This window comes from Diutina rugosa, assembly GCF_008704595.1.
Source record: "Diutina rugosa strain CBS 613 chromosome Unknown scaffold14_size250082, whole genome shotgun sequence".
In the NCBI taxonomy this organism is placed as follows: domain Eukaryota; kingdom Fungi; phylum Ascomycota; class Pichiomycetes; order Serinales; family Debaryomycetaceae; genus Diutina; species Diutina rugosa.
Window position 1 is genome coordinate 19,007 of NW_022995174.1, and position 14,258 is coordinate 33,264.

Here is a 14,258-nt window from a genome sequence, read left to right on the forward strand (position 1 = left end):
GAGTAAGACGTATATACCTCCATACGTAGTGCGATCGTTAAGTCACCAAAATGACACCGCACCCGAAGATGGCGATTGTATAACCCATCTGAAGTCAGTGAACAAAGCCCAGATCGTTTCCCGATGTGAAGAAGGAGCCTCAACACCATCTACGATACCCCTCACTTGCACTGAGCTCTCTGATGTTGACTCGAGCCAGTTACCCCACGTGTCATCCATGATTATATTGCCTGGTAAATCCTCAGTGGAATGGCTTTCGAAACAGTACCATTGCTATCGAGCCGAAAGACCTCGTTGCGATGATAGGACTATGAGTACTATCATGGACAGGGAATGCAATTGCCCCGAGTTTGCGGTGTTATGAACAGTCTGCCATGTCGAGGGTATGCTGGATATATGAGCGGCCGAATCGAGGCTAATGGCGAAAGACTCGTTCCATTGGAATCCAACTTTGGGTTTCAAATCAGCCATACTCAGAGTGCTTGAGTAGCATATGTCAATTGCTTCCTGATTGCTACTCTCATGTGGAGCCACGGATGATCAGTAAATCACACTCATTTTCTCATCCGAGTACTACTCGACACAGTAAGTCCTATACTTATTTCTAGGTTCATAATCGATATGACTTGTATTGTATTCTATGGTGGTTTGTCCACGAGCGAGCGTTGTACTCTGGGTAGGTCTGCTATGGATAGGTGCCACAATGTATACAGCGTTAGATGGTCGTTAAATGGTTAGCGTTAGCGACGTCGGTGGCGCTTACACCACATAGCCGCCCCAGGCACGCGCCAGGGTGCGGTAGCCGTCGGCGTTGGTGTTGGTGTCCTCCTCGTCTTCCTCCTCTTTGTTGCCTAGATCAGGCTGAGGGTTTTCGTGTTCAACAATCTCGAAGTTGTTGATGAGCTCGATGAGCTTATTGGTGGGGTCATGTGCTGGCAGAGGCTGTTGGTGGCCATTGGAGTCGTCCACCTTAAGACCGGCCAATTGGGCGATGATCTCCGAAAGCAGCTTGTTGGTATCTTGCCGGTGGCGTTCCAATACTTCCTCTAAACACGTAATGCCATTTTCGTACCAGTAGGCGGGGTAGTCTTCCGGGAACGGCGGTGCGACCATAATATTGGCTCGGCTGAACACTGCCTCCTCCAGCAACTGGTTACGGTAGAAAGTCAGCGCCTGGTAGTGTTCCTTGCAGCAGTACTGCAGCGAGTAAGTATTGGGCAAGATAATCAGGGGCTTGCGGGCGTAGATCTGGAACCCGTTGGGCGGCAGCAGCAGATGGACGCTGGGCCGCCGCGCCTTGGGCTTATTGGAGCATGTTATGTAGCCGCAGTTGTGTTCGATCTGGCGTTCCTCGACGACGCTGTCGTATAGATCGGGCAGAAGAAACCGGCTGAGGTATTTGAGTAGAGGGTACTCGACGGTGTTATCGACCAAGAGCTCGACAAGGAGCAACAGAAGCCCCAGCGCTTGGCTAGGGTCCAAGAACTCGTCGTGCGGGTAGCGGGCGAGCATGGGGACAAACTGGGTGAGGGTCAATGGCGGCATCGCTGGCGTGTGGGGGGGATGATGGTGGGCGACGTCGGCAGGTAAATATGGTGACAGAGCGAAGTATATCACCTAAGTCGTCGTCGTTTTCGAGTCAGGGTTTTCAAACAGTCACGTGAATTGCTGGTAACGATCCGAAGCGATTTTCGAAACCACAAGTTTGCACTGGCTGTGGAAGTGGGGGCGGGATCAGTGGCGATTGCCTTGGTGGTGGGCGGCTCAGGGTCGCACTTGCCGGGGCACAGAAGCAGCAGTGGCAGCATGATGGATGAGCGAGCAGGGCTCATATTTGTGGGGAAGGCGACCAACAATGGTCAGCGGGGGGTGACTCTCACGCCGATGACATCATCACTGGCGATTAAAGTGATTGGTTCTATTTTGATTCACTACGAGTTGGTAATATTTAGCGGTGAATGCCTCAGCGGACTCAGTACTACTAGTGGTCGCGATGGGCGCACGATGACACCATCCCATCCCCCACCACCTCATCATAACAATACCTTCCCCTACGCTCCAGCCCCTCCCAAGGAATAGACCAAATCTAAATAATTTATGGGAATACTGAAACGGAGCCACAGCCTCCTGCTACCGCTGGCGCTGGCGCTGACGCTCCGGCGGCGGTCTCGAACCCACTCGGGGTCGCGAGTGGTGTCGTCACCGCCAACCACGCCCGCCACTACCAGTACCAGTGATTCAAAAGTGAACGTGTCGCTCTGGCTGCTATTGCTCTATGAGATCCGAGGCGGCGACCACCCGTCACCGTCACCAGCGCTGTCCCGGGACATCGAGGAGATCGTCAACATGACGCGGGTGCCGTACTACTTGGAGCGGTTCATGGCGTTTGGTTTAGGGGTATGTGTGTGCAGCTACCTCACCGTGTTTACCTTGGTGCCATTGAAGCTAGTGGTGCAGTTGGTGAAGCTGCTATGGGCCCGGATAACAGGTGTCCGGACGCGTCCGCCAGACTCGCTCCGCCACGACGCCACGACGTTGGTCACCATTGGCGGGGCGGTGTACTTGCTCAATGTGGTGGTGGGACTCGATATCAGCCGCATGTACCACGATATCCGCGGCCAGGCCCACATCAAGTTGTACGTGATGTTTGGGGTGCTTGAGGTCGCCGATAAGCTTCTCCTGAGTCTCGGCCAGGACGTGCTGGACTTGCTTTATTGTCGGGACAATAGCAAGCTCCGGCGGGTGGTGGTGGCAGCGCTGGCGATTGTGTATTTGGCGTTTCACGCCTACGTGTTGGTGTACCAAACCGTCAGTCTTAACGTCGCTGCCAACTCATACTCCAACGCGTTAATGACGTTATTGCTTTCCAACCAGTTTGCTGAGCTTAAAGGGAGCGTGTTCAAACGGTTTGAACGCGAGGGGCTCTTCCAAGTGGCGCTCGCCGACTTGTGTGAGCGGTACTCGCTTGGGCTTATGATCCTGATCATCGCCTCCCGCAACTTGCTCCAGCTCACCCGCATGGGGCTGGACTCGTGGGAACTGCTCATCCCCAACAGCTGGCTGCTGGCGTGGAATAATTTAGTGGGTGGCGCCATCATTGGCCCCGCCATCGGCGTGTTTGGCCTGGAAATCATCGTCGATTGGCTTAAGCACTGTTACATCACCAAGTTCAATAAGCTACGCCCACAGGTGTACCGCAACTTCCTCACCGTGATCAGCGCCGACTATATTCTGAGCATGGGCGACGGCGATAGCCACAACTTGACCGACTACTTGGTGCACGTGCGGCGCATCGGCATCCCCTTGTACGCGCTGATCGTGTGTCTGTTACTGATGACGATGGGCGACTTAAAGTACGTGTTGTTACCGGTACGAGGCACTTCAATTAAAGCGGTGACGGCGAACTCAGTGGTGATTCTCCTAGTGTTTTTGGCTCTTGTACTAATACGCCTCATCTTAGGGTTAGTACTCCTCAAACTGGCGGTGAGCATCGTCAACCGGCGCCAGGTGGAGAACGTCATCTTCCCCGGGGTGCCCAATCCCGAAATGTCGACAATTAACCCTACGAGCCGCCATTTACTCTACGACCCGTCAGAACCGGTACCTCCGGGGAACGAGGAGAAGCTGCGTCGCCGAGATCGGGATACCGACCTCGACTCGGTGATGCGGTTCAAAATGAGCAGCAAGCGCATTTGGTGAGCAGGGGAGGCATCTTCGCTTAGGATGTCCGAGATTTATTCCGAATACGCCCCGAATTCGCCCATTCTTTTTTTTTTTTTTAGCCGCACCCCGCCGCACCACGGGTGGCTTATCTGGCGAGATGGCCCCGGGGTCGACCGATGAAGGACACGGAAAATAGGTAATAATTGGCCATTGGTCGGGTAACTAACTCATGAAATAGCATTTTCAACCAGTGTAGACACCACTAGTAGTGGTAGGGCCATGGTTTACACGCCTGGTGCTGCGGCGACGGGCGAGAGCGATGCGATATTATTGGCCGGTTTTGTGCGTGTCCGAGGTCCGCATTATCAAATCCATCAGCTATATAGACACAACGCGCCCGTCACCTGCCGTAGACTTTACCGTCACACAGCGGTTCCACTCCCTGTCATGGAAAATTGGGACTACGAAATCAAGGAGCAGGACCGGTTTCTCCCGTTGGCCAACGGTACGTAATCCCAGTTGAACCACACGCCCAAACAGCCGACTCGAAAGGTACTAACTGAGAAAAGTGGGGAGGGTGATGAAGGCGGCTCTACCCGAAAACGGTAAGCTTTCCAAGGAGCTGAAGGAGTGTATGCAAGAGTGTGTGTCCGAGTTTATCCTCTTCATCACGTCTCAGCTGAGCGACCGGTGTCTCCTAGAAAAGCGCAAGACGATGAACGGCGAGGATATCCTCTGGTCGATGTACACTCTAGGGTTCGAGCACTACGCCGAGATGCTCAAGATCTACTTGGCGAAGTACCGTGAGTTTGAAGCGATGCAGGCAGCGCAGAGACCTCGGCGGATCCGCAAAAAGAAGCCCAGATCGGCACAGCAACCGCAGCAGAGTCTGGACTCCCAGTCGCTGGAAATGGGGCTGACGTCGGTGCTGCCGGATATCCTGCCGGACGAACAATACCTTGACGAAGTCACGCCTCACCTGGCAGTTGATGGTGCCCCGCAATTGCTATCCCAGCCTCCACCGTACCCTCAGGACCCACCCTATAATCCTCAGTACACCAATGAGGGTTGGTACGACGAGTGGGTGTAACCGCAATCAGGATAGAGAGAAGATGGCGACATTTCTTTGAGCTATACGTGAATTCAGCCGTAGTATTTGTGGATCAAACACCAAACAGACGAATGCACTGCTATTAGCCAACCCTAATATACATGTCGATCACAGCTTCAAATGAAATAAAAAGATTGAGTAATTCCAGAATGCTAATGTATTTTGGTTATATAGCTACCTTAGGCCTTGACGGGTTGGGGGGCGTGTTCCTTTTCCTTTTCTTCGTCAAACTCCTTAGTTTCACCCAATCTGTTAAACGTGTTGTAGCCCCAGTTGTAGGAAGTGTAGAAGAACTCACGTTCGTAGGGAGTCAACGCCTCACCATCGCGCAACCGTTCCACCAAATCAGGGTTGGAAGTGTAGTAGCGAGAAAAGGCAATCATGGTGCGGTCGTTTTCAATATCCTGCAAAAGCGAGGTGAACTCGGGAGCATCGTAAGTGTAGTTGCCCGCCTTCATGATGGGGCCCTTCCAGATCAAGGGGACAAAGTCGTTATTCTCCTCGGCAACGTTGACGGTTCTATCGGCCATGGTAGCCACCCGGGGGTCCACTACGGAGACGTAGGCAAGCTTCTTACCGACATCAGCGCGTCTTTGGAATTCCGAAAGCAAGTAGCCGAAAGTGGCAATGGGGTGCACCTCGGCGTCCTTACCCTTCATACCTTCAAATTGAGCCCAGGGAGAAAGTCTGATGGCAATCTTTTCGTAGCCAATTTGTTCACCCAACTTGTCAATGATGGCGAGAATAAGGCGGGCTCTGTTCTCAATTGATCCACCATACTTATCGGTGCGCTTGTTGGTGGTGGGTTGCAAAAACTGGTCCAACAAGTAGCCGTGAGCGCCGTGCAATTCGACGTAGTCGAAACCAGCGTCCATCGCTTGCTTAGCAGCGTTAGGGTACACTTCATCAATAAGCTGGTCCACTTCTTCAGTGGTCAAAGCTCTCAAGGGGTTCTCGGCGTCTTCAGCCGCCTTTCTACGTTCTTCAGTGTCGTACACTTCCGACGCCGACACGTAATCGAGCCCCTGAGCTTTAAGAAACTTGGGGTAAGCAGTACGACCCAAATTCCACAACTGAGCAGCGATAAACGACTTGTTGGCGTGCACTCTGTCCACCACTGCCTTCCACGCCTTCAGCTGTTCTTCACTCCAGATCCCGGGGACAATCGGGTAACCCCCGGCTTGCGCCGAGACTACCGTAGCCTCAGTGACAAGCAAAGTCCCGGGGGTCTTCAGTCTGTCGTCGTAGTATTGCACTTGCAAATCAGAGGGCACGTGGTTGGTCTGGGCCCGGAATCTGGTGGTGGGAGCGTAGGCAACCCGATGAGCCAATTGGTTGGCGCCCACTTGGAGCGGCTTAAAAAGCTTGGTCTTGCCAAGGGCATTGATTTTGTCAACAGTCATGATTTGGCTTTGTAATTGATGACTAAAGGAAAACGCGGTAGAGTCGCTGTATTTATATTGGGGAAGTTGATGCTCACAATTTGTCAGCCACCACAATATCGTGAAAAACGGTTTTTTTGCAGCCGACGAAGGTCACGTGATGATAAATCAATAGTTTGACCTATTTGAGTTAGTAAGTGTCGCTAGTGTGCCAGATCAGGAAACATCCCGACTCCTATCAATGAGAATATAATCACGTTAGCATCAAGCAGCTTCTACAAACTTAAGCGTTGGCAAATAATTCAAGGCAAGGAGTATTACTTACAACGCTTCATTTTACTAATAATGTCTGATGTTTGCCATGTCGCATTGTTCAACTTGCCACTCCTCTTTGTTATTCATCTAATCGATCAGTGCAGTTACCCCAAAAGGGAAATGTCCGAGATGATTATTCGACACCGCGAAAGATTTTCGTATACGATGACTAATTAGCTGAAAATGCGATCCAGGAGATTTACCCGAATGACTCAAAATGATTGCCGTCCGATGTAAGATCAACGGGATGATGCTAAAAATGATTAATGACAGGTTAAAAAAAAGTAATCTCCGGTACGGGGAATCGAACCCCGGTCGCGGCATGGAGAGTGCTGAGTGATAACCACTACACTATACCGGATTTACGAAACAAAAATAATACTGCTTTGTAGTATCATATGAGTTGAAATGAAAATGTGCAAATGGGATACTCACTCAGCTGTAACGTCGCTGTGAGTATCGCTTTTCAGGGAAAACTTCACCTATCAATGTCTACCATCTCTTGACTCAATATTTTGGCTTGTGAATGAGAAAGCACTGTAATTAAGTACAGAGGTTGCCTGGGCTTTTCCATTATAGCCTTCGTGATTGACATTAGGATGACTTTGCGTGATATGATTGTCATTGGAGAAATTGAAGGAATGAGAGAAAATTGACTACGTCGCTGTGGAGAGGTATATGGACTAATATTTCGAGACTTTGAATCTAACACATCAACGACGTGTTCATCTGCTTTTCGTACCCTCTTGACAACAAATAGAGCTACTATGATATACGATCTGCAGTGTTGTCTCCGAAATCTTGACTTAGCGTAATTTGTTTCCAAGAGTGCGCTCCCATATTGTTCTGAAACCAGCTTCATGCTTAATTCTCCACCAAGGCAAGCTTCGGGGAAAAGCATAGCGAACACTAGGGCTTGAAATAAGAACATTGTGATGGTAGCGACGAACCACGCTTATGGCGGTGTGAAACTACGTCAGAAATCGCATTTCCTAAAAGACTGTTCCTCAATGAATGTAGACATAAAACTTCAGAAGGACTGGACTATATAAATCAGGGATTTTCAGAAATGTTGGCCTTCGCCGTGCGTGTAGATACACGGATAAGGTATAGCTAACCTGTAGCATAAATACAAGCGGTCTCCTGTGTGATCTAGATTTTACTCGCTAAGCTTCATCATCGAATTACTTCGTGTAAGATCCGGGTGTTACAAGATTACCTCGATAGCACTAAATATAATGGTCGAATTGATGGCAGCCACGTTACCGTCCAGCAATTGAACATCAACCATTTATACGGCTAGATGTGTATACGCGAAAAGTCCTGACTTCATCAATGAGAACTAGACGAATTATACAACAGAAGGATCCCAAATCCTTATTTTGAGAAAAAAAAAAAAAACTGGAGAAAAAAACTTGAAAAAAAAATTTGAAATAATTTTTGACGAGCGACGCAGTGCATTATATGCAGGATTAACCGAGTAAGCCGTAACAGGCTGAGCGAAAGATTCAATTCGATGGTCTATCAAAACGTATGTCATCTTTGAGTGTGTAGATCATAATTAGCGATCGCCAAACAACTAACTCGGTTATTGTAGTCATTACGTAGGTGTATTCCAATTCTGCTCCAGCAGCAGTCTGTGAATTTGGCGCCAATTTCAAGGTTGAGTAACAATTCTTTCACTATAGCTTTCAAGGTTTTCAAGTCATTTAACAGTGTTCGCTAGGACACCAACATTGGGCTAATGTAATTCTCAGGCGTTAGCTTCGTTTATATTTCTTTTGACCAACTGCTCGTTCGAATGAACGTCTCTGAAGGCCGCTTTCTCAAAACCACAACCTCATCATTATACTATGTACTCATTAACCCATCAACCTCAAAGCTAATTCAACCAGAGCAAATGTCCCGGCAGAACAAGGCACCGCACGAGTCAAACAGGGAATCAAACCTCTCCAGAACCCTTTAATCCCATAAGTTTGCCAGATGTATCGCGTGGCGGCTGACACCTTCCCATTGAACTTGGAGTCAGCACCGAAGCCGTCGCTCTGAATGTTAGATTTAATTACATCCAAGGGGTACGACAGAAGCCAGAGGGCATTGCCTGCCAAGGCGCCGCACGCCAACAATTCCGGGGTATGGATCTGGTCGCGTGACTTGTACCCGTGGTAGTTGACGAGCTGACGAATGAGGGTCTCGTATGTCAAAAACCACACCCCGTACGCCTGAATCTCACGGGCTAACGTGATACCAGTACCACGATATATGCCCTTGATGCCACTGTGACTGTATATTTGTTTCACCATCGACAGAAGGGTGTGGGTGGCCTTCAGGTCGGCCTGACTTAAAATTCTCAATTGCTCCACGGGAGCGGCGACGGGGGTATTGACGATACCAGCGACGGCACCGCAGATGTATGTTTGAGGCCACAATCCCAATTCTGATGTCTTTTCGCGAGCTAAAATCTGGCGCTTAGTCTCGTGGAACCCGTAGAACTGAAGCAGCACACACGCTCCCACTCCGAATAACGGAGCCAATGTGCCTTTATAAAATGCCAGCGGACCTTCATTTTTAAGTACCAGCTTGACAATGCCCACCATCGACTGGGGGTCGGAGCCCTTGGCCGTCTGCAATCTCACTTTGACGAGGTCGAACGGCTGACCGATTAACACCTGGGTGGCGCCACCGACGAAGCCGGCGGCAATATCCTTAAGTTTCCGCTGGAGCGACGTGTCGACGGAGGCGTCGACGACCTCGTTGAGCTCGAAACTGTCACTCATGGCGGCGGTGGTGGTAGCATCGCCCGCTCATTATGGGGCAGGTGTCCATGCTCACGTGATAAGGTGCAATCCGAGGAAACGACCCGCTAAGCAAACCACCACCATATAAATCTAAGCTCGGTTAATTCTGGAAAAGTTCGATAATTGTCACGGTGAAGAAAACTCCGCGAGGGGGGGTTCGAACTCCGAGCCGACTGCGGGGTCAGAGAGGGGGGGAGTGAGATAGCCCGAGGCTGTTAGGACCAATATAGTCGTTTATTGAATTACTATCAGCTAATCTAAGCAGAATAGGCTAATAGAAGACCAAGCCGAGAGAAGCTTACGAATACTCTAGATGGCGTAATTCTCATCAACGCTTCGGTGTTTGTTCCTCGGCGGGCGCAGGCTCGCACATCTCCGAAGCCGAGGCTGCGCCTAACGGTTGGCGTTCCCCACATTGGCTTCTACCCCGGACTTCATCCGCTACTACTGCTTTCACATGCCGACCCGCTAAACTATATAACTTGATCCAAACAGACTTACTCGGAACTACGCAAACATGCCATTGAAGCTTATCCCGGAATCGTCGCCGTTATACACCTACACCACCGAAACCACCGCGGGGTACGACCAGCGGAAGCGGGGGCTGGTGTACGCCAGCCAGGACGTCGAGGTCGCCTACCGCAAGTACGTACGGCGAGAACCAGTGAAAGGAACCCCGCTTAATCTTTTGTTCAACCACGGGAACGGCATGAACAAGGCGGCGTGGCATCGGATGATCGACTCGTTGTTTCACACGGTGCCCCAGCTCCAGTGTGCCGTGGCCACTGATCTCATTAATCACGGCGACCTGGTGGAGGCCAACCAAGACAAATTGGGCTACGACTACTGGTGGCTGGACAGTGCCCACGACTGTAATCTTGTGGCTAAGGCGCAGCCAGAGTTCTCTGCAGGGGTTAACGTGGTGGTGGGACATCTGATGGGGGGGTGCATTGCGTTGATGCAGTGTGAGTTCGAGCCCCAGTTGTGGCAGGCGTGTATTGTCGTCAATCCTACTGCCTATATTGACGACGAATTTGAGGATCTCATGGCGGTAGCCATCCCCATGTGGGAGCGAAGACCATATTTTAAGACGTCGTATGACACTAAGGGTAAAGACTGGTGGCAGACGGCGTGGGACTTTTACCGGAAAAAGTCGTTCTTCCGGTTATTCCCCGATGAAGAGTTGAATAATGTGCTTTACGATGAGTTTAACGGACGCTACCAATTAGGTGAGAGTTATGATGAAGTGAGACCTAAGGCCACGGCCAAGATCCAGTCGCAGATCTACTGGCAGTTCCCCCGGTGTGCGCGGGAAGCAATGGCCGGGTATAAGAATATTAAGACGCCCGTATACATTATTTGGGGAGACCGCGATACCACGCCTGAAGATAGACTGTTGGAGTTGAGAAAGATGCTCCCGCTGTTGGTGGAGGTGGTCGAAGTTCCCGATGGGAAACACTTGATGGTACAGGAGATCCCCGAGGTTGTCGGTGGCCACTTATTACTGGCAATCACTAAAGCGTATAAGGGGGCAAACACGACCTCCAAGTTGTAACCTACGCGACATTGAAACCAATATAGACTCATTTGTGAAAACTAATACTGAGAGCATTCCGTTACTATTTGATGACGACATTGTAAGTTGAGATTTAGCATACAGTACAATAAACCAAATCTTGTGATTGAATACTATATGGTAGTACTAGGAAATACTGGGGTGAGCATCAAAACACCGCTCAAAACACCCAGGGAGAGATAGATACAAATTGTTTAAGGGTCAATTCGCCCGCACCATGGCGTCCACGACGATTGGCAGTTTACTCTTACCGCGACTGACGTCTTCCAGGTCGACAATTTCAAACCCGTGTTTACGGTAAAAGCCGCGGTTGGCGACGTTACTCAGCTCTAAATAGAACACGGCGTGGGGCTGGCGCAATTGCTCAAGACAGTGACTGAGCAATTGCGTGCCTACACCTTGGCCGTGGACTTCAGGTACTGCGCCTAAGTCATCAAGATACCAGAGTACCGTATCGTCGCTAACCAACTGGTGGCGGGTAACGTAAGAATCGCGCACCGCCGCGAGCCGCTTCATGGCGCCGCTAAGGCGGCGGCGACACTGGTACCACCACGTGAGCACCTCGACACGCACGTAGTGGCGCAGCAAGAGCAGCGCCACCACCCCCAAGTCCAAGTCGTGGTAGCGGCGGTCGCCGTAGACGTTGTACCAGGTGGCTGCTGCCACAAACACGGTGGTAGCGCCGCGTCGCACGTGGGTGGCGGCGCTGTTTGCGAGCTCGGCTTCGTGGTCAACGTCTCTGACCACCCATACGGTGCCACCCAAAGCGAAACACTCCCACACGGCGTGGGTGTAGTAGGCGGAGTATAATGCCCGCTTGGCCGTCGGCGAGAGCCGCTCGGTGCGGAGGACATAGTTGACAAACGGGTCGTCCCAGAACGCCGCCACGAACGTCAGCGCCACCCGCTTGTACTCGCTGGCGGCGGCAGGGGTGACGGCGTAGCGGCGTTGCGGTAGTCGCCCTCGCGGCTTCAGCAGCGGCGGGGAAGCACTGGTGTCGGGGGCGTCGCCATTCTCATTTGCCATGGACCGTAGCACGGAGATGTTGATAAGTGGGTGGTAGGCGGTTAAGTGTCATGGTGATGGCGAGGGGCGAGGCGTGGGGGGTGTCTGATTGCGAGCCCGGGGCACATGGCTACGGGGAGGGGGGGCACCCACATATACGGGGGCGGGGCGAACAAGATGAGTCAAATTTGCGTAGCCGTGACTACTGGTTAGTGCGACTTCCGACACTGACGACACTGCCGGCGCCGGAACCGCCTCGCTGCCGATAGCTCTCGCTGCGTTGCTGACCCCTTTGCGCGCGCCAAACAAAACCTCTCCTCCTTTCGGACGTCATACCATGGGGAACTCGCCGAGTAAATCCAAGGACAAGCTTCCGCCGCTCAGTCGCTCCGACACCGGCGCCCTGGCTCGTTCAGGGAAGCTGGTGCGCCTGAACCGCAGCCACCAGCGCAAGGCGGCGGCGCCGGCGCTGGCGCTGGCGTCGTCGGCGCCGACGCCGAAACTGGTGACCCCCGCTCCGCCGCTGCTGGCGCCGCCGCTGCTGGCCCACACCAACAACCATGGCCTGAGCCACGGCACCCTACCGCCGGCGCTCTCGGCGCCCGAGCTCACGGTGACGCCGCTGGGCCAGGTGCCGCCCTCGTTGGCGGTGGTGACGCCGAAAGACCCCATCCTCATGCGCCGCAACACCAACGACTCCAACTTGCTGCTGACGCCCAATTTCGGTGGGTTAGCGCTGCCCGGCGCCAACCGGTTGCTGCGCACCAACACCAACCACCTGGACACCCGCTCGGTGCACTCGTCGCACCTGCGGCTGGGGCTGCGGCTGGGGCTGCGTCCCGGGAGTCGCCCGGGGCTGCGGTCGGGTCTGTTTGCCGGGGGTCTGTTGCCCAACGGGTCGGAAATCATCGACGGGGGTATCTTGCTGCGGACGCTGCTGATCAACTCCCAGGCGATCGAGGACGACGACGACGAGACCGAGGCCCCCGTGGTGATGACGAAGATTACCACTGTCGACAACGAGACGGTGGACATTGAGGATTTGATCCAGAGGTTATTGGACGCCGGCTACCTGGGGAAACGGACCAAGGCCCTTTGTTTGAAAAATAGCGAGATCCAGCTTATTTGCGCCACTGCCAGGGAAATCTTTTTGAGCCAGCCGCTGCTTCTAGAGCTCCTGCCACCGGTGAAAGTCGTCGGCGATGTCCACGGCCAGTACGGCGACCTCATTCGCATATTCACCAAGTGCGGGTTCCCGCCGCTGACCAACTACTTATTCCTAGGGGATTATGTTGATAGGGGTAAACAGTCGTTGGAGACGATCCTCTTGTTATTGTGCTACAAAATCAAGTACCCAGAGAACTTCTTTCTTTTGAGGGGCAACCACGAGTGCGCCAACGTCACCAGAGTGTACGGCTTCTACGACGAGTGCAAGCGCCGCTGCAACATCAAGACGTGGAAGATGTTTATAGACACGTTCAACACGTTGCCCATCGCCGCCATTGTCGCGGGCAAGATCTTCTGTGTCCACGGCGGGTTGCTGCCAGTGCTTAACCTGATGGACGAGATCCGCAACATTGCCCGTCCCACCGACGTCCCCGACTTCGGGTTGCTCAACGACCTCTTGTGGCTGGACCCCGCCGACACCGTCAACGAGTGGGAGGACAACGAGCGCGGGGTGCTGTACGTGTTTTCCAAGCTGGCGATCAACAAGTTTTTGGCGAAATTTGGCTTTGACCTTGTCTGCCGCGCCCACATGGTCGTCGAGGACGGGTACGAGTTCTTCAACGACCGCACGTTGGTGACGGTGTTTCTGGCGCCGAACTACTGCGGCGAGTTCGACAACTGGGGGGCGGTGATGCTGGTGAGCGACGAGCTCTTGTGCCTGTTTGAATTGCTTGACCCGTTGGACCTGGTGGCGCTCAAACAGGTGATGAAAAAGGGCAAGGCCGAGCGGAAGGCGGCGCGCAAGTGACACGAGCAAACGGACAGAATTTTCATGAGGCATTCCCCGGCTGTGCCAGAATATATAGAGCTAGGGAAATAACGATAGAGAAACGAGACGAGCGCTGGCGAAGCTCCCAAGATTTGGCGAAGCCAAAGCGAGGGTGCGAGGGAGCGAGTGTAGCATACTCTACCACAGGAACTAGAGCTTACCCGGATTCACAGTACATTGGTTTTGGTGTAGCATCAACCGGTAATGCTAAAGTGACGGGAGCATCAACCAGATCTTCAGTAACTGGAGGAGATAGATGGAGTTTAGTCTCATTACCACCAACAAGGCTGGACTGAATCAACAATAGAATCATTGTGTCATCGTCAGTATGGTGAGTTGTACGGTATAGCTGTATACTTTAACAGTTTGGTATCCCAAGTTTGACACTTAGTTCATACCTCAATCAAGTATT

General features: G+C 52.4%; 8 protein-coding genes across 8 annotated transcripts; 4 read left to right on the top strand and 4 right to left on the bottom strand. All coding sequences in view use genetic code 12, as the record gives it.

Annotated features, from left to right (window-relative positions):
• Nucleotides 1-759: 759 nt before the first annotated feature.
• DIURU_004312 (RNA polymerase II subunit B1 CTD phosphatase) lies at nucleotides 760-1,512 on the bottom strand (the record flags this gene model as incomplete). Its single annotated transcript, XM_034157172.1, has 1 exon — nucleotides 760-1,512. The coding sequence occupies one exon, from the start codon at nucleotides 1,510-1,512 to the stop codon at nucleotides 760-762; it is 753 nt and encodes a 250-aa protein (XP_034010804.1).
• Nucleotides 1,513-2,097: 585 nt separating this feature from the next.
• DIURU_004313 (uncharacterized protein) lies at nucleotides 2,098-3,699 on the top strand (the record flags this gene model as incomplete). Its single annotated transcript, XM_034157173.1, has 1 exon — nucleotides 2,098-3,699. One exon carries the CDS (start codon nucleotides 2,098-2,100, stop codon nucleotides 3,697-3,699), a length of 1,602 nt encoding a protein of 533 aa, XP_034010805.1.
• Nucleotides 3,700-4,243: 544 nt separating this feature from the next.
• On the top strand, nucleotides 4,244-4,753 carry DIURU_004314 (nuclear transcription factor Y subunit beta; the record flags this gene model as incomplete). Its single annotated transcript, XM_034157174.1, has 1 exon — nucleotides 4,244-4,753. The coding sequence occupies one exon, from the start codon at nucleotides 4,244-4,246 to the stop codon at nucleotides 4,751-4,753; it is 510 nt and encodes a 169-aa protein (XP_034010806.1).
• A 200-nt stretch (nucleotides 4,754-4,953) lies between these two features.
• DIURU_004315 (alkene reductase) lies at nucleotides 4,954-6,177 on the bottom strand (the record flags this gene model as incomplete). The annotated part of the gene is made up of 1 exon (XM_034157175.1): nucleotides 4,954-6,177. The coding sequence occupies one exon, from the start codon at nucleotides 6,175-6,177 to the stop codon at nucleotides 4,954-4,956; it is 1,224 nt and encodes a 407-aa protein (XP_034010807.1).
• Nucleotides 6,178-8,333: 2,156 nt separating this feature from the next.
• On the bottom strand, nucleotides 8,334-9,248 carry YMC2 (Ymc2p; the record flags this gene model as incomplete). Its single annotated transcript, XM_034157176.1, has 1 exon — nucleotides 8,334-9,248. The coding sequence occupies one exon, from the start codon at nucleotides 9,246-9,248 to the stop codon at nucleotides 8,334-8,336; it is 915 nt and encodes a 304-aa protein (XP_034010808.1).
• A 538-nt stretch (nucleotides 9,249-9,786) lies between these two features.
• On the top strand, nucleotides 9,787-10,824 carry DIURU_004317 (alpha/beta fold hydrolase; the record flags this gene model as incomplete). Its single annotated transcript, XM_034157177.1, has 1 exon — nucleotides 9,787-10,824. One exon carries the CDS (start codon nucleotides 9,787-9,789, stop codon nucleotides 10,822-10,824), a length of 1,038 nt encoding a protein of 345 aa, XP_034010809.1.
• A 222-nt stretch (nucleotides 10,825-11,046) lies between these two features.
• DIURU_004318 (uncharacterized protein) lies at nucleotides 11,047-11,871 on the bottom strand (the record flags this gene model as incomplete). The annotated part of the gene is made up of 1 exon (XM_034157178.1): nucleotides 11,047-11,871. The coding sequence occupies one exon, from the start codon at nucleotides 11,869-11,871 to the stop codon at nucleotides 11,047-11,049; it is 825 nt and encodes a 274-aa protein (XP_034010810.1).
• Nucleotides 11,872-12,187: 316 nt separating this feature from the next.
• PPZ1 (salt homeostasis regulator) lies at nucleotides 12,188-13,825 on the top strand (the record flags this gene model as incomplete). The annotated part of the gene is made up of 1 exon (XM_034157179.1): nucleotides 12,188-13,825. The coding sequence occupies one exon, from the start codon at nucleotides 12,188-12,190 to the stop codon at nucleotides 13,823-13,825; it is 1,638 nt and encodes a 545-aa protein (XP_034010811.1).
• Between the last annotated feature and the right edge of the window lie 433 nt (nucleotides 13,826-14,258).